The sequence below is a fragment of the Xenopus laevis genome, chromosome 3L (assembly GCF_017654675.1).
Source record: "Xenopus laevis strain J_2021 chromosome 3L, Xenopus_laevis_v10.1, whole genome shotgun sequence".
Lineage (NCBI taxonomy): Eukaryota > Metazoa > Chordata > Amphibia > Anura > Pipidae > Xenopus > Xenopus laevis.
The window spans coordinates 76,965,738-76,989,080 of record NC_054375.1 but is presented as its reverse complement, the minus strand read 5'-3'; the positions used below and the strand labels follow the sequence as shown (position 1 = coordinate 76,989,080).

At 37.4% G+C, this 23,343-nt stretch overlaps 1 protein-coding gene across 1 annotated transcript; it reads right to left on the bottom strand.

Moving 5' to 3' along the window:
- Nucleotides 1-317: 317 nt before the first annotated feature.
- On the bottom strand, nt 318-18,469 carry arl10b.L (ADP-ribosylation factor-like 10B L homeolog). The gene is given in 7 exon segments (NM_001095934.1): nt 318-837; nt 1,721-1,791; nt 4,570-4,637; nt 9,005-9,098; nt 10,762-10,835; nt 17,725-17,805; nt 18,230-18,469. Coding segments are annotated over 7 exon segments (561 nt in total). The 5' UTR covers nt 18,353-18,469; the 3' UTR covers nt 318-787.
- Nucleotides 18,470-23,343: the final 4,874 nt, after the last annotated feature.

Genomic DNA, 23,343 nt, shown 5'->3' with positions numbered 1-23,343 from the left:
GATTCCATTCATTACTTAATAAGCATCTTAAAAGATTAATTTAGGTAAGAATAACAAAAAAAACTTGGAAGAGAAAGAAATGGAAACCCCCATAACTTGGCTTACTAAAAAAAAAATAACCAACAATGACTGCAAGTATACTGATACATTATAGAGAATACCTTCGGCAAACCAACAACATTTTGTAAGGAATACATTCACTGCAAAATATATGGACAGTTTGTTTCTTGAATTTACAGCAAATGAACTAAAAATATTGAAGACAAAATATGTACATGTTCAAGTTTTTATGGAATAATTCAGCTAAACGTTATTTTTTACCTTACTATGATGTTAACACAATTTTAAAAAGTAGATTTGGTATATAGTAATGAGCAGGCTGGAATATACTTCTAATTGGTTTGTACAGCAAAAGGAAAATTATATATTATTCAAATCCACTCAAAAGTAATTAGGTGGATTTTTTTTTGCAATGAGAAAAAAAACAAAACAAAAAAAAAGTCTGTACCGCACAAGACCTTTTCACAGAAAGATAACCATATAGGGGAACCTCATATGCGCTTTACTTTGGGATGCAATATAAAGGTCTTGAAATACAGTTTTAAAAGTTATACCACCAAACTTCTGATTTCCTATTGAGAAACAAAAGAAATCAAAACTGGCAGTTGGCATGAATGGCTTCAAAAAAAATGTGAATCTGAATAGTGACTTCCTTCATTCCCTTTACTGCCAGCATATAATAGGCAGGATCGAATGAGACTGGGAAAGGAGATTCGACTGTGCATTCTTAATAGTGTCTTGACTTGGAATGCTGAATAAGCCACTGCAGTGTTATGTCTGAAACAAAAAAACTGAAGTTAAAACATAATAAAGAAGCAACCATGCACAAGAGGAGTGAATATCAAATTTAAAAGGTAGATACTTGCAGCATTAAAAAAAAAAAAGCAACGAATTTCTGTACTTCAGTTGCCAGACAAGATAAGCAACACAGTCAACTGTATCATGCATTATAAGAAGCATGGCTGCACTGGCTTTGTTCATATATTGTGTTCCAGTGCATTTTAATGCATGACCACAGACAGTTGAACATAGGCCTACATCTATAATGGCAAACAGCATGAACAAATAGAACTGCATCAAATAAAGGTCTATTGTGACTTTAACCAATTTCTTCTTCCAGTTCCTGGAAAAGTCTGACTTCTTCCTGGCTGAGGCCAATGAAAAACTCTACCTTCATCCTGGTGAAGGTAGAATCAGGTTCCAGGTGGAACCTGACAAATAAAACACATTGCATATGTTGGATCAAGAATAAAATGATATATGATAGATTGACTTATTTGTGATGTAAACAGTGTAATTTAGAAATAAAAACTACACCATAAAATCATGACAGAATCCCTTTAAACAAGCAACTCAAAACTTCTATTTTTATTAAAACACCATACCTGTTATAAAGGTATTTAAAAATCTCAGCCGTAGATCATATATTGCCTGTCCCATTGTTATACCTCAGGCATAGAAGTGGGGCAGACAATTACTTTCACTGCATTCCTCACACCCCTCCCTCCTTACTGTCTATAATTGTGTAGCCAGTGTCATGGGGCATGGGCATCAGGTCACCCATTCTGGAACAAACAAGATTATTGGATGGTGCAAGTCCCCTTTAATAAAAAAGCAACCTTGCCTAAGTAACTGGGGTAACTGACTGCAACATACTTACCGATGTTATCCTTTTCTTTACAGGAAATGGAATAGCAACAGATTTCTCGGTCTTGAATAGCAGAAAGGTTACTAGAAAAACATGTTGATGTGATTACATAAATATTTTAAATTACTGGGATTCTGTAAGTTACTTACAAATAACCATACATTCTATTAAATGGTTAAGCAATGTATACTGGAAAATTGCTTTGAATTAGTTTATTTCATTATGCAAAACATTTTTTGGGTGGAGACCCCTTTAAAAAAAAAAAGCTTAATTTTTGTCAGGTGGACTAAACAACAGAAATACAATCACCTACCAGCAACCTTGTCCTTCATAAAAGTTTCAGCACTTGTTAGCGTGCATACAGATCCAATAAAATAAAAATAGCAGGTACTCTAAAATTATTATATAAAATTCATGTTATACCCTGGGATATGACATCTGTTCCGTTTGCTATTTAGATGCCTTTGACAAAATGCCTCTCTTTGTACACTGACCTTGGATAAATGCAGCTCCAAAATTCCAGTCTTGTAAAGCTAAATATGCATAGTTTTTATAGCAACTTTGATACAGAGTTTCTAATAAAATGCTGTTAATTTTTTTAGGTCACAGTATTGAGGCTATTCTGTTTTGTGGACTTGCACCCACTGCTCTTCCAACTTCTCGTTTTAAAGAATGTGGTCATGAGTTTCCAGACTGTTCCAGTTGACAAATAATTTGTGCCCTCTGCAAATTATTTTGAGAGCTCGCACATAAAAGTGCAAATTGGCAGACCTCTTTTATAGCAGACACATGATGCTAATTGGAAATTAACCTCAAAGACTCGCAGTGTAACAGGGATTTGGTTCTTCACTTAAAGGAGATTGAAACCTTTAAGCTGAAACATACCTAAACGTTAATGCACTTTCACCTATGATAGATTAGATGGACACAACATTTGGTATATTCTGTCTTTCTATCTCTATGGAATGCATCATTACTATTTCCCCCTAATGGAAAAGCCATGAAGAACTCCAGCCTTCTGTGCAGGTGTCACCAATTTTCTATTGGTAAAACTGCCAAACAGGCATAACTGTCCCTTCTAGTGGAGGTCAAGCATCTCGTCTTCTGTGAGGCCTGAGCTCCCTTTCGTGTCTATTTCCATTAAAGGAGAATTTAACTCTTTAACAAAAAGGCCCATACCCCCCCACCCCACGTAGACCCCCCCCTCCAGCCTAACTGCCCCATAGTTTATACGAACCCCCCGCAGATTCTGGCATCAGAGTTCCACACAGCCATCTTCTGGGTCTTCGGCAAGCTGAGTGAGAGATCGGCATGTCGGCGCATGCGCAGTTGGAGCAATTTGACAGCTCGTGAAAACTGCGCATACGACGAAACTCACGAAAATTGCCGAAGCTCCGGAAGAAGACACCAAGACATGGAAGATGGCTGCATGGAACTCAGATGCCAGAATCTGCACCGAGGGGTAAGTATAAAGTATGGGGCATTTCCCTGGGGGCAGTTAAGCTGCGAGGAGGAGGTCTACGTGGAGTGGGGGATACGGGTATTTTTGTTAAAGAGTTGAATGCTTCTTTAAGTTTTACTGGCACTGACTTGCTTTCTGACAGGCACACTGACAGCACTGTACTACTCGATTCTCAACTAAATTCTTTTTTTTGCGTTTGAGCCCACAGCAGCAGCATCATCTCTATATGTAAGGGGATCTTCACTTGTTAAAGGAACAAGCAGAAAGTATTGTTTGCATGCCCAGTGAGACCTGAACTAACTGAAAGTCTATGGAGAATGCGCAGTAAAGTAGCTGGTTGAAGAGAAGCAACATGATGTAAGAGGAAGTACCATATCTACTACAGCTGCTGTGTAAGTGAGATCAGAATCAGGTATGTGCTCTGACAGATTTAATAAAAAGATTCAGTTCTTTACCTACTCTTACATAAGGTAATTCAGTTTAATCATCCACATACCTGGTATATGTTACACTTCTATCCTACCGTGACTTTTTTGAAGCGTAATGTTATACATTGAGACTTCCAATTGGATACTTTTACTTGCAGACAATGCTATAACAGGATTTCATCGTTAAAAAGCCTTTGTTTTAAAGGAGAAGGAAAGGTTAAAACTAAGTAAGCCTTATCAGAAAGGTCTATATAAATACACCAGTAAACCCCCCAAGTAATGTTGCTCCGAGTCCCCTGTCAAAAGAAACACATTTCTTTCCTTCTATTGTGTACTCATGGGCTTCTGTATCAGACTTCCTGCCTTCAGCTTAAACCTCATTGCCCTGGGCAAGAGCATGCTCAGTTTGCTCCTCTTCCCCCCCTCCCTTCTCTACTGTAATATGAGCCCAGAGCAGGGAGAGACTCAGGCAGGAAGTGATGTCACACCACATTAATACTGCAGCTCCTATCCTAAACAAACAGAGTTTCTAGAGCTTTTTACTCAGGTATGGTAAAACATTCTACATAATAAATATAGCATTCTAGCTTGCACTATTGCAGCTAATCTATTGGCAATAAAATGCCTCCGTAGCTTTCCTTCTCCTTTAAGGAGTGCCATGACCTGGACAGCATGTTTCAATTTCTAAAGGCCTTCTCAACAAACATTGCTGCTACAAATAAAGGCTTTTTAAAGAAATCCTGTTGCACTGCTGTCTAAGTAAAACTATATTGATATACATACATACATACATATTAATGATGCCCAGAAAATCTACCAGGGATCATTTTTTAAACCACAAATCCTACATACAGAAAATAACACTGAAAATGTAATTGGTCTATATTTTCTGTAATGATTTTCATAAACAGATTCAAAAACTTCTAGCAATCCGTATACCCCTGTGATGAACATAATACCAGTTTACTCACAGTTTTTCAATGAGCTGTTTTTCATCCAATGCATTTGGAAGATCTCTCTTGTTTCCAAGTACTAAAACCTAACATAGGAGGAAAAAAAAAAAAACACTTAAAGGAACATCTTTTTGGCACAGTGAAAAAATAACGTAATCAGAAGTATCTATATATTTTTATTTAAAAAGTTCTTGCTTCTTCCTCTCACAGATTTACTGGCGGCTGGATTTTCACCAACAGGAAAGTCAAACCTGCTTGATTGATATCTGGATGATTTTGGGCTGATAATGGTTGTGCAGGCCTGTTAGCAGGTCCCTACATACGGGCCAATAATCGGCAACTTTTATCTGCCAATATACGGCCACCTTTACACTGTACTGTAAGGCAGCTTATAAGTGAACACACAGGCAGACAGGTAATAAGAGTTGTCACACACACACACAGCTGTATGCTCTAGTTATCACAAAAGGAGATAATGTTGTAGACTTTGATATCTTTTCGGCAACATAAATGTTATGCTATTCTGTAGCAAGCAAACTGCCAGGGCACTAAACAAATGTACATCTATGATAACAAGCCTTTAAGGAATAATAAAGACAGGGGAATATAAATAAATATTTATCAGCCAATGCAACAATTTCATAGCAAAGTCATACTTTATTTAGATTAAATGCCTGCCAGGAAATTAAAACCATTGCACTTCTTCCCCCCCCCCCCCCCAACACATGAGAAAAGAGGTCTCTGCCTCTCAGGGCTTTCAACCTTTACACTATATGGACAACAATGATATTGGTCACCTGCCTGCCCAACATCTCATTCTAAAAGCAAGGTTATCAATATAAAGTTACTCCTGTAACAGACTCTACTCTTCTAGGAAGGATTTCAACTAGATGTTGCAACATTGTTGGGGAGGACGTGTTTCATTTTTCTTCCACTTTCATCTCAGCAAGTCAATTTAGACCAGACCTCACTGTACTACAACAGGACATTGTTTTTACCAAACTGTTGCCACTATGAAGCATGGAATTCAAGAAATTATTCAAAGGTGCAGTATACACATAATCCACAAGTCATTTCTATCCTGCAAATGATATCCTTATAAACAGTGATCTCATTGGTTATCGGAGCTTAGTGATGTAATTTCTGTCACGTGACTCACTGAAACTTGTGTATTATAATAAATAAAGTACCCCTGTTGCAAAAATATGAGTATATTAGAAGTCACCTTGGAGTTTCATAACCTGTATATGGTAATGAAACTCATTGGTAACTTAAAAGAGTGGGTACATTATTCACTATATAATAAATTGAACCTATTCTATGTCCAGGCACTTTGTTCTAAAAATGTGTACACATAAGTTTATAGAATAGGGTAAGTATTGCTACAAAAAAGATTAACAAACATTTCACAGTCACATGTGCAGTGCCTATAAAAAGATGTATGTGTCATAGAACATGGAATCATGACCGTTTTTCCATTTCCAAGAAGAATACCTTTTATAGGCATTGCATATATTGCACATACAGTGGTGGTGCGGCAATTTGCTGGACATAGATGTCAGCATAATAAAATGATCCCTCTGTGTGCATTTCATAATCGCAAAACATTTCCTGTAACAGCAAATCTGTAAACCACTATTGCAAAAGCAATAGAATTTTCTTGTGATTTAGTCACAAAGCCAAGAACCGTCCAAAGATGCACGTACACAAAGCATAAAATACAGTCATATGAAAAAGTTTGGGAACCCCTCTCAGCCTGCATAATAATTTACTCCTCTTTCAACAAAAAAAGAAAACAGTGGTAAGTCTTTCATTTCCCAGGAACATCTGAGAACTGGGGTGGTTTCTGAACAAAGATTTTTAGTGAAGCAAAATTCAGTTGTATGAAATTAAATCAAATGTGAAAAACCAGCAAAAATGTGGGTACCTTTGTAATTTTGCCAATTTGAATGCATGTAACTGCTAAATACTGATTACTGGCAACACCAAATTAGTTGGATTAGCTCGTTAAGCCTTGCAATTCATAGACAGGTGTGTCCAATCATGAGAAAAGGTATTTAAGGTGGCCAATTGCAAGTTGTGCTTCAGTTTGACTCTCCTCTGAAGAGTGACAGCATGGGATCCTCAAAGCAACGCTCAAAAGATCTGAAAACAAAGATTGTTCAGTATTATAGTTTAGGGGAAGGCTACAAAAAGCGATCTCAGAGGTTTAAACGGTCAGTTTCAACTGTATGGAATGGAAGGCCACAGGCACAGTTGCTATAAAACTCAGGTCTGGCAGGCCAAGAAAAATACAGGAGCGGCATATGCGGAGGATTGTGAGAATGGTTACAGACAACCCAAAGATCACCTCCAAAGACCTGCAAGAACATCTTGCTGCAGATGGTGTATCTGTACATCGTTCTACAATTCAGCACAATTTGCAAAAAGAACATCTGTATGGCAGGGTGATGAGAAAGAAGCCCTTTCTGCACTCACACTCAGTAATTTTGGAACAAAGTGCTTTGGACTGATGAGACAAAAATTTTGTTATTTGGTCATAACAAAAAGCACTTTGCATGGCGGAAGAAGAACACCGCATTCCAAGAAAAACACCTGCTACCTACTGTCAAATTTGGTGGAGGTTCCATTATGCTGTGGGGCTGTGTGGCTAGTTCAGGGACTGGGTCCTTGTTAAAGTCGAGGGTCAAATAAATTCAACCCAATATCAACAAATTCTTCAGGATAATGTACAAGCATCAGTCACAAAGTTGAAGTTACACAGGGGTTGGATATTCCAACAAGACAATGACCCTAAATACACTTGGAAATCTACAAAGACATTTATGCAGAGGGAGTAGTACAATATTCTGGAATGGCCGTCACAGTCCCCCAACTTGAATATCATCGAAAGTCTATGGGATGATTTGAAGCATTTGAACTGGAGAGATTTTGTATGGACGAATGGTCCATCCAGACACTCATCAAAGGCTATAGGAGGCGTCTAGAGGCCGTTACATTTGCAAAAGGAGGCTCAATTTCACTGTTGGGGTGCCCAAATTTATGCTCAATACTAGGGATGGGCGAATTTGACCCGTTTCGTCAAAAAAAAATTTTGACGCACAACGCCATACAAGTCTATGGGCGTAATTTTTTCGGTGAAACAAGGCGAAAAAATTCGCCCATTCCTACTCAATACTGATTACTGGCAACACCAAATTAGTTGGATTATTTTGTTAAGCCTTGAACTTCATAGACAGGTGTGTCCAATCATGAGAAAGGGTATTTAAGGTTGCCAATTGCAAGGTGTGCTTCAAAGATTTTTCAGTATCATGTTTTTTTGAGATTTCTTAAACCCAGATATTGAAATTGCTCAAATCCAAAAAAAAAAAAAAAAAAAAAAAAACCATCTAAAACTTGTTGAGGTCATGTAGAAGTCAATGGCAGAGGTCTCTTGATTAAAAAAAAAAAAAATACAAACGGCCGAATGCAGTTTAGTTACTTCTTCATCCTATTACAATGCTACAAAAGCTATAACAACCGTCACAAAGCTTCACCCAAATAAGAAGCCATAAAAGTGTATACACAGAGTCCTAGCCAGTTATACATTATATATAAATTATATATATATTCAAGGTTTTTTTTGCTTAAGGCAAATCAGTTTTGCTAGGTAAAATGGATACATTATGGAGCTTCTGGTATTGGATGTCTCAGTGCTCCTTGTTAACACATAACACAAACAAAAAGGCACAACAGTCTCCTTTTAATAATCTAAGCTTCTCACTGGGTAGTTAGGGACCATGCATAGAGTTGGCTCATCCAGAATCAGATCAGTGTGCTAGACTGCGCAGTTAAGTACATGTCCAAAGGTGTAGGACCACCTCACCAAAAGTAGTGGTATCATGCATTTCAATCAGTATTCTTACTAGCTTCCACAGCTTTGTCAGTGTATGCAGGATTACAAAAATATAGACATTACAAATGCATACAAAAAGAATTACTCCTAGTTGTTATTCCTGGACACACATTCACAAGTAGACATGAAGAATCTATGATTGGTCTAGATGGACAAGAAATTACAGGTTTTCGTAGTTTGTACATAAACAAGAGAGAAGCCACCCCCTCTATGCCATATGTATTGTATAGTTAAGATAAAGACTGCCGTTATAACTTAAATCAATTTGTCTCCCCAAGACTCAACTATAAACAGACCTAGTAATTTAAGCAATGATGGGAGACACAGCTAAATGCAAAATCTAGACAAAATACCAGGGTTATTGCCGAGGATATACTGAAATGCTCAACAGGATTAGAAAGTGTATCTATGCACCATACAAGTACAGTATCTAGTTACCTGTTTAGCTTGATGGATATTCCTGAAAGAAAATTGTTCAGTGTGACAGGCTTAAAAAATAAGATTTAGGACAATACAAATGATCATGAAAACAACAATTCTAATAGCCTTCAAACTTACAGGGATTCCATGCAACTGTGGCTTGTCTAGTAAGTTGTGCAGTTCATATTTAGATGCTTCCACTTTATCCAAGTCTGCTGCATCAACCATATACCTAAAACATAGAAGCAATATTAACTTTATTAATTTTCCATCAATTACAAATACTTTATTAGTAATAATATTGTAAAAACTAGTAAACAGTCTAGAATTATTTTATTTCAAATCTGGATACATGGATTATAAAGGCTGGCAATAGAACAATCAGGATTACATTAAACAATTTATTTTACCCTCACAATGGTTTTAACCCACTATATACTTTTCCCACACTTACCACTCTGGCCAGATCAAAATCTATCACAGGTCTATCATTGACTACAGACATTTACATTTGTGGATTTTGGATGCAGCAAGTGCTTAGTGCTCAAAGTACAAGCAATTAAAGTTGTTGCATATTTGTACATACAAATAAAACAGAGAAATAAAACACCTATGGTAACATGCATCATTAAATGCCCATATGGTTTGGTTTACTATGGCAAAATCAGGCAGCTGAAAGAAAGAATTGGTGTGTATAGGGCCAGTGCTAAATCTGTATAGGGTTGAGAAAAGCATAAACAAGTCCTTGCACAATTAGTTACTAAACATTGGGCAGAGGCTAAACAAATCCCAGCCACTTTTAGTTGTATGTCTAAAGAACATGTGTATAATAGGGCAAGGGGTGGAGATCAAGTTAAAGTTTTGCTAAAAAGTGAGGCCTCTTGGACCCACAAACTGGACTGGGTTCTTAGTTGCCTTTTGACATGTATTATGTATCTCTCCCTATAAGCAGATGCTTTATGACTAGTACAAATTGAAAATTCTTGCAACAGTTTGCTTTGTTACAAATTGCAACAATTGTAGCATCTATACAAGATTGACTCCAATCTTATATTTTTAGGAAAAAAAAAAAACATATGTATCTGTAGTTTCTGAAAACAAAGAATTCGTTTTGATGAATTTATGTAATCTACTGTGAATGGATTTATCCACACTGAATTTCACTTGTTCCACAGGGACACCTTGCGGTGAGTTGTTTTTTTCACTTGTTAACAGATGTGTGTTAATACAGTTTATGCAAATATTACTTTTTAAGTGGTAATGAGGTTAAGTTTGTAACATTGTCACCAGTAATTTAGCCTTGGTAAAAGATTGGATACACTGTGATGCATTTAAAAATAAAAAATACTATAATTCAATATTCATTCTCTCTCTATCGATACATACACCCAATATGTTTTTTTTGCCAGTAATTTAGCCTTGGTAAAAGATTGGATACACTGTGATGCATTTAAATAAATACTATAATTCAATATTCATTCATTCTTTTTTTCCTCTCTCTCTCTGGACTGCTTTCTGCACATATTAAGAGATTATATTCTTAAGAAAGCAAATACTAGACCATTGTTCATGCACTGCAACACACATATTTTCAAGATCCAGGTCATGTTACACACCATAAGTATTCTATTAATGTCTAATGCTATTGATTGCAACAGGACCTAGGAGGTATCAATACCATACAGACAACCTCTCCCCACATATTTCCTGATCTCCAATCCCTCTACCTCCTTCCCTGATGTTTGTCCAACTTCCCCACCACTACCAACCAATCTCCATGGTTAAAGGCTGCAAATGCGTAACTGTGTAAGCAACGTATAGGTCAGTACAGTAGAGTGTAAACACAAGTACAGGTATTAAGGATGATGGCATAAAATTCTTGTTTAAATACTTACACAACTGCATTAACACCTCTACAGTAACGTTCCCACATGCTACGAAATCTTGGTTGTCCTCCAATGTCCCAAACCTAAAAGAATAAAGAAAACCAGAATTTGTGGGCTTTTCAATGCACTGAAGAGGTAAGGAATTCACTCTTTATAACAATTATACATCAATGAACAAAACACAAAGGGATTATCTTGGAATCTACACTTTGAAAACATGTAATGGTTTCATCTTTTTAAAAACAGACTTTCGCAGCAAACATAGAACTCAATATATACAGAGTGTCTAGGAATGCAGAGTTAAGTTGGCTATACAAGCCCAGGTTTGGTTGGGAAGTTTGCCAGTTCAACCCTACCACCTGAACACTAGGGCATGCAAGGTTAGTGCAACATTCCAGCAGACTGTTCCTTTTGAAGATGTTCTGCCATGTTTACAATGCAATCTACTGATGAAAATCCTCTCCACCGGTTTCATGGCTGCTGCACTGTGGGTGGAATGCCACCACTGTGGTATTGTTGAATTGAACTCCCATAGCGCATCCCTGCTGTAGAAGGGATCAGAGAGACAGTACTTGACAGATGGCTCAAATTTTAAGAATACTTATGGGGAGAGGAGCTTCCTGGTTTGACCATACCCACTATGCTGTTTTGTGCTCAAATACCACACACACGTAACCACACAAATTAACAGAAGTTTTTACAATATGTCACCAAGGAGATGATAACCCCTTTTCTTGTGCATTAGTTGAGAGGGAGAAAATCATTGAGTCCTGTCCCACTTCTGCAATACATCCTCTGAAGGTCCTTGAATTGAAACCATAAGAACAGAGGTCGTTATGGTTTGAGGAAAGGTACAATAAGGCTCTTACAGAAGGTTCAAAATATATACATGCTAGGGAGAATGAATCATATAGGTCTGTGCTTAGGGCAGCAGGTTTGGGGTGGGGCAGTCCTCAGATGCCTATATGGTAAATAAAACTTTGTAAACCTTTATAAGACCAACTCATAAAAATAAGCCTTGACTGTCAGTTGAGGTGCCATGTCTGGCCTAGGATGCTTGACAGAAGGGCCCGCCATTTGTGAAACTGCTGTAAGCCTATCCAGCATGCTTTCCAAAAATTAGCCAGTTTTGAGGTCACTTAGCAATTTTTTAAAGGGCTCTAGCCTATGCTGGCTCCTTCATATTCTTGTCACTAGATCCTGAACCACTAGGCGTGATGAAGGGGCAGGCTTCTCATAAGTGGCAGTAAGTCAAAATGTTGCCACATGGATATCACCATTATTTTTAATATATGAGTTTTTAAATAGAGCAGGAACTGCAGTTTACCTGTGGTTCTCCCCCACTATCTCTGGAATGGCTCTTTGTTAAAATAATCTTACATAATTACCATTTTTTTTTTACAAATGTACCATCTAGCGGCCACTGTTACGGATTCCAATCTTTATACAGAATGAATATGCATCATCATTTATTTATATAGTGCCCTCAAGTTACACAGAGGGTCTTACACTAATTTAACAAAAAGGATCATAGAATGAAAATGTAAGCAGGGCCTGCTAATCCTAAAAGTTTACACCCTAAAAGTATACATATAACTGACATTCCCTTTAAAGTGGTGGTTCACCTTGGTTGATTTGAGTTGGTTTCAGATAGGTCACCAGAAATAACAACTCTTTTCAATGACTCTCTATTTTCTATGTGTGACGGTTTTTCTAATATTGAAGTGTAAAGTGTCATTTCTCTCCTTCTGAAGCAGCTCGGGGGGGGGGGTCGCCGATCCTGTTAACTGTTCTAAATGGATACATTTAGTTGATACATTTCTTATCTGTGTCACTGCTAAGCAGAATCTCTGAGTTTCATTACAGGCAGCTGTTAGAATTGATACAATAGTTGCTAATACTCCAGAGATGCTGCTGAAAAATGTATCAATTAAATGTTGCAAAATTGTAACAGTTTAAAGTCTGCACCTGAATTACTGAGCTGCCAGATTCAAACACCAGAGACAGGAACTTTCAACTTTAAACTTAGATTTTGGAAAAAACGTAAAAAATAAATAATGGAAAGTAATTAAAAAAAAGTCTTTATTTCTGAGGAACAATCTAAAAAAAACTGAATTGAAAAAAATTTTGGAAGGTGAACAACCCCTTTAAGTATACAAAATAAGATATGCACCAAGTTATTTAGACATGCTAATTCAATCAATTAGTTTGCATTTGGGAAAAAATGGGATTTCTAACTAAATAATCCTATGAACAGATGTTGGTAACAATGGATAAAATAAAAGAACGATTGTCTCCAGTTTACAAACATTTGTTCAGTGCTGCCAGCCAAAACATATATATTAACATATATACATTATATAAACATATAACACAAAAAAAGGCAAGCTAGCATTGTTTTGAGGTCCACCTGAAAAGACTCCATATGCATTTGATAGGGTGTACTCAATCACAAGCATTGACAGGGCCATTTTGACTACCACCATTGTCTACCAAACCATATAAATAGTCAAAATGTGCTGGGCATCATAGTGTGTAGGGTACTTGAACATGCGGTGGAAACTTGAAGATGTTTGACCTCAAAGTGGTAGTTTAGAAGAGAAACACATTTCAGTGAGACATGGCAGATTCCACATTATTTTTTTTAAAAAAATGAAGGGTGCACATCAATATTGTACTTGACTGTAGTAGAAGTAAATTGCATTAGGGTGATCTAATTTATATTTAATTATATTACAGGTAAAGGGTCAGATCTCTGGATAGCCATTATCGAGAAAGTTCTGAATTACGGGAAGGCCATCTCCTACAGACTCAATTTTAAGAGAATAATTCTAATTAACACTTATTCCTTTTTTTCTGTAATATTAAAATAGTACCTTGCATTTGATCCCAACGAAAATATAATGAATCCTTACTGGAACAAAAACAATCCTAATGGGTTTATTTAATGTATAAATGATTTGTTATTAAACTTAAAAGTACAGAGATCCACATTATGAAAAGATCCCTACTTAGGCAAACCTGAGCATTTTGTATAACAGGTCCTACACCTGTACCTCAAGAACAAAGAAACAGTGCAGCTGTCCATATTGTTGAGTGGGAATAAGAAAAAAACTACCTTCCAAGAGATGACTTGGATGAATACCTTGTACATTTATAAATAGTTATTATATCCCTTCTAAAGTGCCTCTCCCAAATGCATAATACTTTAATTAACAGTGAACCACAACTGCCACTTAGCTGACCAGTCTACCAGTTCCTCCTGCAAGGATGTGATATCATAGATAGAATTAATTGTCCTGCATAGATTTAGGTCACCAGCACACACAGATACTTATGATGCCCTGCCCCATGTTGTGATTAATATAAGTAAAAAGCATTTCATATAAAGAAACATTCACTATACCAAAGTTAAATTTACTATCTTGATTTCCACTAACCACTTCTATCAAAAAGAAATCACAAACTTCAAGGCTTAAAGGAGAAGGAAAGGCTTTGTGCACTTGGGGGTGCCAATGTTAGGTACTCCAAGTGCACAAAACCTTTCCTTTAATAAACAGAAAAAAATATTCATTTAATCCAACTGGTTGTGGGATACAACAACACACCAACCTTTATTAAACTTGTTTTTAAATTGCATAACACAACTAATGACTATTTTAAAGTTCATAAATTTTTTTTTAAAAAAAAAAATTATAGGTTTTAAAAATGGTACTTATATTTTACTTTCTAAAATATGTCACAAAACATCTAAACTGTTAAAATTTGATACATTTTCATAAGCATCATAAAACAGACAGAAACAATGTCATAAATTGAAACTGGTGCACCGTTACAAATTTTAAGAGTACTAATGTACCAAATTTTAACAGTTTAGATGTTTTGTGACCTATTTTACAAAGTAAAATATAAGTACTGTTGAACTGTTAGGAATGGGTACTTATTAGGAGTCAAAGCAACTAATGTACGGCTTGTAACATTGCTCTGTTACAGATATTTGAAAAACTGGGAGCTCATGCTCATTGGGAGCTGAAACTTTTGAGGATGCAGAGAAATGTATTAAGGACAAGGAGATTGCACCTGCCAAGTTTGAAAAAGGGTCCCCTGCCCCGGCACCTCTTCTCAACAGCATCAAATGAAACTCCCTGACACTGCCACCCCACTTTCCTTGTACCGGCTCTTATAATGTAAAGCAGAGCCATTGGTTTAGTAGCCACCATCTTTAGATGTATTACACATGGCTCACAAACTGATCAGGTCCAGGCATCCAGTACACATATAAATAATCTAACCAATATAGGTATCCCAAGCTACTAAATATTGCATTACCATTTCTTAAAGAATTCTTCATTTTTTACATATTTGCTTTCACTCTCTAATAATTACAAGTACAGGAAAGAGATTGGTGATCCAGAAACCGGTTATCCAGAAAGCTCTGAATTACCGATGGGTCATCTCCATTAACTCTATTTAATCAAATAATTCAAATTCTTAAAACATATTTCCTTTTTCTGTGTAATAAAACCGTACATTGAACTTGATTCCAACCAAGATAAAATTATATTAACCACGATTAAAATTAATAATTAAAATATTGGAGGCAAAACAATCTTATTGGGTTTAATTAATGTTTAAATAAAAGGTAGGGAGATCCAAAATACAGAAAGATCCCTTATCCAGAAAACCCCGGTACTGAGCAGCTTAGATAAAAGGCCCCATACCTATACCTTTTACTTGCTGGCTATTCATCTAGCATATTCTATATTTTTTAAAAATATTGAAAATTATTTCATAGCCTTACGATATAGTGCTTAAAATTATGGAGCAATCCCAAATTCAGAAAACTCTGTATTCCAAGCATTTCAGTTAATAGAATCCATATCAGTATTTACAAATGGAGGCTATAAATAAGTAATAAGATAAGGAATTCTTATATGTTTTGCTTGCACGCAAACAGTGGCATTTAAGGGGCAAACAAAATCCATAGCAAGGAAAAGCAGTCAGTAAGGTAAGAAGATAACAGACAAGCTAATAAGTATTCTTGCATTGACCAAGTTAATCAAGAGCACAGCTATTTAAAATAAGAATGAGGCTATTCTACTGCATTAAAAGTTTCAAAACAGGAAACAAACAAATTTCAAATACAGAGCAGGACATAAGCAGCTGTATAATATACACCTTTTAAGAGAACAATACCAATATATGAAAATAAAAATGAATTAGAAGATCTAGTATCACGAGTTCATTGAACAAAGCTGAAAACCACAATTTTCATCTTTCAGAGAATATATAAAGTATGAGCAGATGCAAGATTACAGGAAAGACACCAGTAAACTGCTTAAAAAGCTCATTAAATATCTTAGATCTAGTTATTAACTTCTTAATGTTAGACTGGGCACACCCAATATTTATCCCAATATCTGATTGCTAGGGGCAATTAACTGTCACTGAAGCCATTGCCCCATTACTGGACTAGAACATGAAGCAGAGAAGGAGAAAGAAAGTTGTTTAGCTCTTAGGGGTGCCAAATGTTAGGTACCCCCAAGTGAATGTATTTACTTACCTAAAAAGTTGGCTATTTCATTCAACTGCACATGCGTTTCCCCCGGAAAATTTAAAGAAAGAAGAAGCCGGAAGAGGAGCGCTCCATGGTGCTAACTGGTACAACCCCCCGACACCGGGCCGGTGCAGTTTTCTGCTGATAGGAGCTCCGGCCCAGGGTTGTACCAGTGAGCACCATGGATCGCTCCTCTTCCGGCTTCTTCTTTCTTTAAATTTTCCTGGGGAAGCGCATGTGCAGTTGAATGAAACAGCCTACTTTTTAGTTAAAGTTCGGCTTTTCGTTATACTTCGCACGCGCAGCTGTGTGAAGAAAGAGGAAGACAGAAGTGGATCGTTACGTGGTGCTCACTGGTATAACCCCGGGCCGGTGCAGTTTTCTGCTCATAGGAGCACTGGCTCAGGGTTTCAGGTAAGGCAATACAATCACTTGGGGTTGCCTAACATTTGGCACCCCAAGTGCTAAACAACTTTCCTTCTCATTTAATAGAATGTCATTAAAAGTAATAGTAAAAATAAAAAAAGTTGGAGCCTCACAGAGCAATAGATTTTTTTTTGGTTGCCAGGGCCAGTGGCCTCTATTTAAAAGTTAGAAACATGTGGAAGCAAAGTAATTAATTTGCTATAAAAAATATCTGAACGTTTGCTAAGAATATGACATTTTATAAAATGCAGAAAGTTAACTCAGGGTGAACCATGCGTTTATTATTTAGTATGTTATAGAATGTCCCATTCTTTGGAACTTTTGATTTAGTCCTCAGTCTTTATTTTACATATATTTACATATATTCCAGTTTACAATTAAAATTGGTTGTTAGGGGCCACTGCCACCAGCAGCCAGAAAGCTATTGCCAGAGCAAGGCTACAGTTTTATAGTATTACTTATCTTTCTATTCAAGTTCTCTTCTATACTTCATCCGCCTAGATGCAAAGGTGCATTGGACCCTAGCAACCAGTTAACTGCAACACAAAAGCTTAAAAGATTCCAAAAAAACCTCACAAAAAATAAATACGAAGGGCCTATCACACCAGACATTTTCTCCGCCAGCATATCTATCCCGGGGGAGAAAATGCTGACCTGAACATGACAGGCACATATGGGACAGATTTTAGTGTAAAATTAACTTTTGCTTTTTTGTGCCAAAATCGGACCCTTCTGTGCACAACAGGATGATGTTGTACCCGTCATGCACACTGATGTCACAGCAGAAGGATTCAAATCAATGTTTTCTCCCCCAGTGTAAAGTATATGTCTGGTGTGAGGTGATGTGGCCCTGATTGCAAATTGTCTCAGAATATCACTGTCTACCTCATACTACAATTTAAATTAAAGGTTGGACAACCCATTAGGTGCGTCGATAAGCAAACAGCAGTGAAAATATATGACTTCTACGATGCTAACGAAACACTTACCTTGATCGTAACGTTTCCTTTGGTTACTTTTCGCATATTGAAGCCGACTGTTGGAATCATGTCTTCTGTAAACTGGCCAGACTGCAAAAGATTTTATTTCATGTTAGATGGTATTTACTCAAAGGTTTCATAACTTTTCAACGTAAGAAATGTACAATTCCATCACAAACAAAAACAATTATGTATGGACTCTGCAGAACACAACTTTCACAGGAATCTATTAAACAACAATCACTAAGGCCTGGAAAGATTTTGAAGACAAAGGAGCCCAACATCTTGTGGCTGAACTACCCTGTTAAGGCGCAGGCCTGACATAGCTGATGTACTAAAAACTCGTGCAAAGGTTGCGGGTGCGAGAACTGTAGCGAGAGATTAGCGGCAGGTTGCTTATTGCTGACACAGGCCCGACATGAAGCAAAGAGCCTCGGAGCTGGCTGCTGCTGCTACAGACACGGAAACTTGTGACTAGGGACTGCTTCGACTTCAGCCTAGAACGGGAATTTACCGCTATGACGTTGACGAATGTTGTCTTCCCAGAGTACTGCAGTCCCACCAGGGTGAGCTCCATTTCTTCCTTCCAAAACAGCGACTTGAACCAGTCCAGAAGTTTATTGATGAGGGTGAGCATGGTGCCACAATTCGGCTGTGAGGTAGGACCTATACCACCGCCTCAGCCCTAGTGATCTCTCAACTCCCGGAACCCAAAAGGCTGCAGAACTCTGAGGCGGCTGCTGCTGCTGGTCATATGACCCACGTAACGTCACTCCTCTCTAACACCGGCTATAAGGAAAGCAGGGAAGCACGCGACTCCATCACGTGATGCGTTTGTCACAATCTGGGTCATATGATGCTAATAGTCTGATGGGGGACTTTGTTTACTAATTCACCTCCTACCTTCCGCCTAGGGTTATATTGCAGGGCCACTGTGACTAACATTCTTGTACAGTCTGAAACATTGACGTGTTATAACTGGCAGACAGCTAGGTTTACTAAACAGCATGGTTGTAATGAAGATGAAGTCTGTGGTACACTTACTGCAACATGATCACACTGCTTTCATTTTGTCCTCTTACAGATCACAGTGTACCCTTCAGTGACTAAAAGTGGTCTGTTGTCACCACACTGTGTGGTGTGATGGGGACGTACTGAATATATACACTCACACAACAGTCATGCAACTACTAGTCATTCTTCTGATTCAATTGACTGAATAATAATTACTCCACTGAAATCATGTCCAAGGTGCTTTTTATTGTTTCAGTTGCTGGAACTCACATCTCATTTATTTCTATGTTACGTATTATATTTAGATTTTTTTTTTTTTTTTTAAATGCATAGAATATCGTAGGGTTGCCTGGCTGGTAAAAATGTTGCTTGATGCCAATCTTATTTATCGTGAAAAAACACTAAAATACAGGAAGGCCGGTATTTATTTCCAGAAAAGGTGGCAACTCTAATAATATGTCGTATTTCCTTGTATTTTGCACCAGTCACCCTTAGTTCTGTTTTAAGATACCAAGTCCCCACTGAGGGAAACAAAAACAGCACAGAACATGGCTTCCTTCAGGTTTGGACTGGCATTCAAAGTAGTTCCTGGCATTTCAAGTAAAGAGGCTCAAACAGGCCCTCGACAGCCCACTAAACAGTGACTGTCTATGGCATCTTACAGCAGCCTCTCTGACATTTGCCAGAACCCACAGATAGCCAGCCTGGGCCTGCAGCAGTTGTTTCTTAGGGACAGGGCAGATGAAGAGTTGGCTCTACTTCTCTCAGCCTGTTTTTGTTTATTTTATTTTTTAATTTTGCGGCTGCTTTCATATTTTTGGACCATCCTCCCCTCCATGTGCCTGCACACAAGCACAAACTGTACTTTTCAGAGCAGATCAACAGAGCTGGGATAGGGGTAGGATCCACTTCTCTCAGCTTGCAAAACATGCAGGCTATGAACAGCAGAGCCAAAACTTTGTGTGCCCTCAGCCTTAAAGGGATCCTGTCATCAGAAAACATGTTTTTTTCAGTTAATAGTGCTACTCCAACAGAATTCTGCACTGAAATCCATTTCTCAAAAGAGCAAACAGATTTTTTTATATTCAATTTTGAAATCTGACATGGGGCTAGACATTTTGTCAATTTCCCAGCTGCCCCTGGTCATGTGACTTGTGCCTGCACTTTAGGAGAGAAATGCTTTCTGGCAGGCTGCTGTTTTTCCTTCTCAATGTAACTGAATGTGTCTCAGTGAGACATGGGTTTTTATTATTGAGTGCTGTTCTTAGATCTACCAGGCAGCTGTTACATACCTCCCAACATTTTGGAAGTAAAAATAGGGACATAAATTTTTTTCCCGCATGTAGCGCAGCATTTTTTGGCCACACCCCTTTCTGTGGCTACATCCCCTAATTACCATGTTCGTTTTACAAAATTTGGCAGGTTATGAAAGTTTGAAAATATTTCTCCTTATCTAAACTGTGTTTTTGTGTCTCAAAATTGTTACAAAGTATCTTATTTGCACCTGTCAGCTGTTCTGGGCTCTCTGCTAAAAGCCAATTAAGTGAGAAACTTTGTTTCTTTTTCTGGCTGTTCAGTGCAGAGAAAAGAGGGACTTTCCAGTACAAATGAGGGACTGCGGGTTGAGCTGTCAAAAGAGGGACTGTCCCTCTGAAAAAGGGACAGTTGGGAGGTATGCTATTATCTTGTGTTAGGGAGCTGTTATCTGGTTACCTTCCCATTGTTCTTTTGTTTGGCTGCTGTGGGGGAAAAGGGAGGGGGTGATATCACTCCAATTTGCAGTACGGTAGTAAAGAGTGATTGAAGTTTAGCAGAGCACAAGTCACATGACTTGGCGCAGCTGGGAAATTGACAATATGTCTAGCCCCATGTCAGATTTCAAAATTGAATATAAAAAAAATCTGTTTGCTCTTTTGAGAAATGGATTTCAGTGCAGAATTCTGCTGGAGCAGCACTATTAACTGATTCATTTTGGATTTTTTTTTCCCATGACAGTATCCCTTTAAAGGGGGTATTCACCTTTAAATTAACTTTTATTATGATGCAGAGAGTTATATTCTGAGACAATTTGCAATTGTTTTTAATTTTTCTATTATTTGTGTTTTTTTAGTTATTTAGCTTTTTAGTCATCAGCTTCTCCAGTTTGCATTTTCAGAAGTTTGGTTTCTAGGGTCCAAATTACCCTAGCCACTATGCGGTGATTTGAATAAGAGACTGGAATATGAATGGGAGAGGCCTGAATAGAAAGATGAGTAATAAAAAGTATCAATAAATACATGTGTAGCCTGACAGAGTATTTGTTTTTTAAATGGGGTCTGTGACCCCCATTTGAAAGCTGGAAATAATCAGAAGAAGAAGACGGCAAATTACTCAAAAGCTATAAAAAAGAAAACATTTAGACCAATTGAAAAGTTGCTTAGAATTAGCCATTCTATAACATACTTAAAGTTACCTTAAAGGTGAACCACACCTTAAAAGTGGCCATACACTCACAGATATTATAATTTCGTAAGGTATTCGGTGCGTGTATGGTGGAAGACAAGGCAACCGATATCGATAAAAGCCTTGGATATCTGTTTTCTTGTTGAATGGAAATTCTACTGGGTGCCTTTAAAGGTGGCCGAGTATCAACAGAAGGTACATGCTAAATCATCAGATAGGGGTAGAATTCTATTGTTTCAGTCTGCATATATGACAATTTAGCTGTCATGGCCACGGGAAAGATTGTAATGTGTAGGGCCAACTTTAGGTTCTATTTCAGCAAGGACATGATCTGCAAGGAGTTTGTGTGTTCTCCTTGTGTCTGGGTTTTGTCTGATTTCCTTCCACACTCTAACAGGATAGAGAAAGGTTAACAGGTTTAGTGGATTAAGTAGAGTATGACAATTCCATATTCTAGGTTTTGTTTTGTTTGCTGAAGCCAGAATAAATAAATCACTTTGTTAAATTGTTCTGTTGAGCACACACTTATGTAAATAATATCAAACACCCTCAAATACATTGCAAAGAAAGCCTGCAACAAGTTTACAAAAACACTGCATGCAAAATATCTGACTCAAGAAGTATTACAGAACAATATATCAACTTTAAAAGTATTTTTCATTCTATATTACAGATGACAAGAAATCCAGTAATGTTTGATGCCCCCTGCCCAGTGATTGATGCCCAATTAGTGAGGCAAAGTAAAGAAATCAGTTTATCATTAAAAAATTTTTTGACTGTAATGTATCCATATACTTCATATCCACATGTTATTTAACAAGCAAGATGTATTTATGGACATCCACACATAAGCTAGTTTTAATTAGTACCAGCAGTTCCCGTGTCTTTGATTAAATGAATATATATATATATATATATACAATGTATATATATATATATATATATATATATATATATATATATATATATACAACCAGCAAAGAGCCAGCACTCTCGAATAAAGTGTTCGTTTGCCTGGGTGCACGATCAATATAATATCTCCATCCATCCAAAGAAGATCAGCACTCTCAGGGCTTAAAAATATGAAAAAGGTTTTATTGAAAATAACACAGCATAGGTCTATCGAAATGGAGAAACTTACTGCTTTAATGAATAATAGGCTCAGTAAATTTGAGGATGTATGGAATATTTGGCTATATAGAGAAGGGCTATTGCTAAGACAAATATAATACCTCAACCACCAGAAGGACTCCCTCAACCCATCCCTCCCCACCCTTTTCCCCCCTCTCCTTTTCCTTTTTTTATAAGGATTTGTTGTAAATTTGTTAACACATACATAGGTTTATGAGTGTGTAATAATGCGATAGACAAAGATTGCGTCTTAGTGAAATTTTTATTGCTATATATGTAAAAAGGAAAAGTCAATTGCAAAGTTCATAAAGTACCTGCACTCCTTCCTTGTTAGCCAAAGGTGGGTGCTTGGTCAGTCGAAGTATACAATGTTCAAAATGGACCAGTACTCCAAATCTTCAATCAAGAAAAGGTTTATTTCAACATCACTCACGTGTCCAACATTTCGGCCCACATTAGGGCCTTTATCAAGGATTTATCAGCATTTGATTGCTAGAGATTTCATCATGCAGCAAGAAGATGATCCAAAGCATACATTTAAGCTATGCGAAACCTATTTTGAGAAGAAACAGGAAGCTTGAGTGCTTTCTTTGATGGACTGGCCAGCACAATTCCTTGACCTCAGCCCAATCAGCTGTTGAGGGAAGAACTTCACAGTGAGGAAAATACCTTACATTCCAGGTGTTTAAAATACTGCTGCAGGTTACAGGTCGTTAATATACAGTGCTCATGATACTATGACCACAATAGTTCACAGATATGGTCTTCTGGTATCTGAGGCAGCAGACCCCTCACCCTGTGTTAACATCTACTTAACAGACTGATGGGATGGAGGAGTTTTTTCTACCATAGGGAGGTCTCTATCAAAAGAAAGCTGAGGCTAAGATCAAGCAAAGGCCCAGTCAAACTCTGAAATCAATAAAAGCTACAGCTCTGAGGAAGTGCCAAGTATTACGGCAAGAAACACGTAAGTCTAGCACATCCATCGCACAAGAAGTTAACCACTGTGTGTGTTTTAATAAAGCCGCTTTTGAAAGAAAA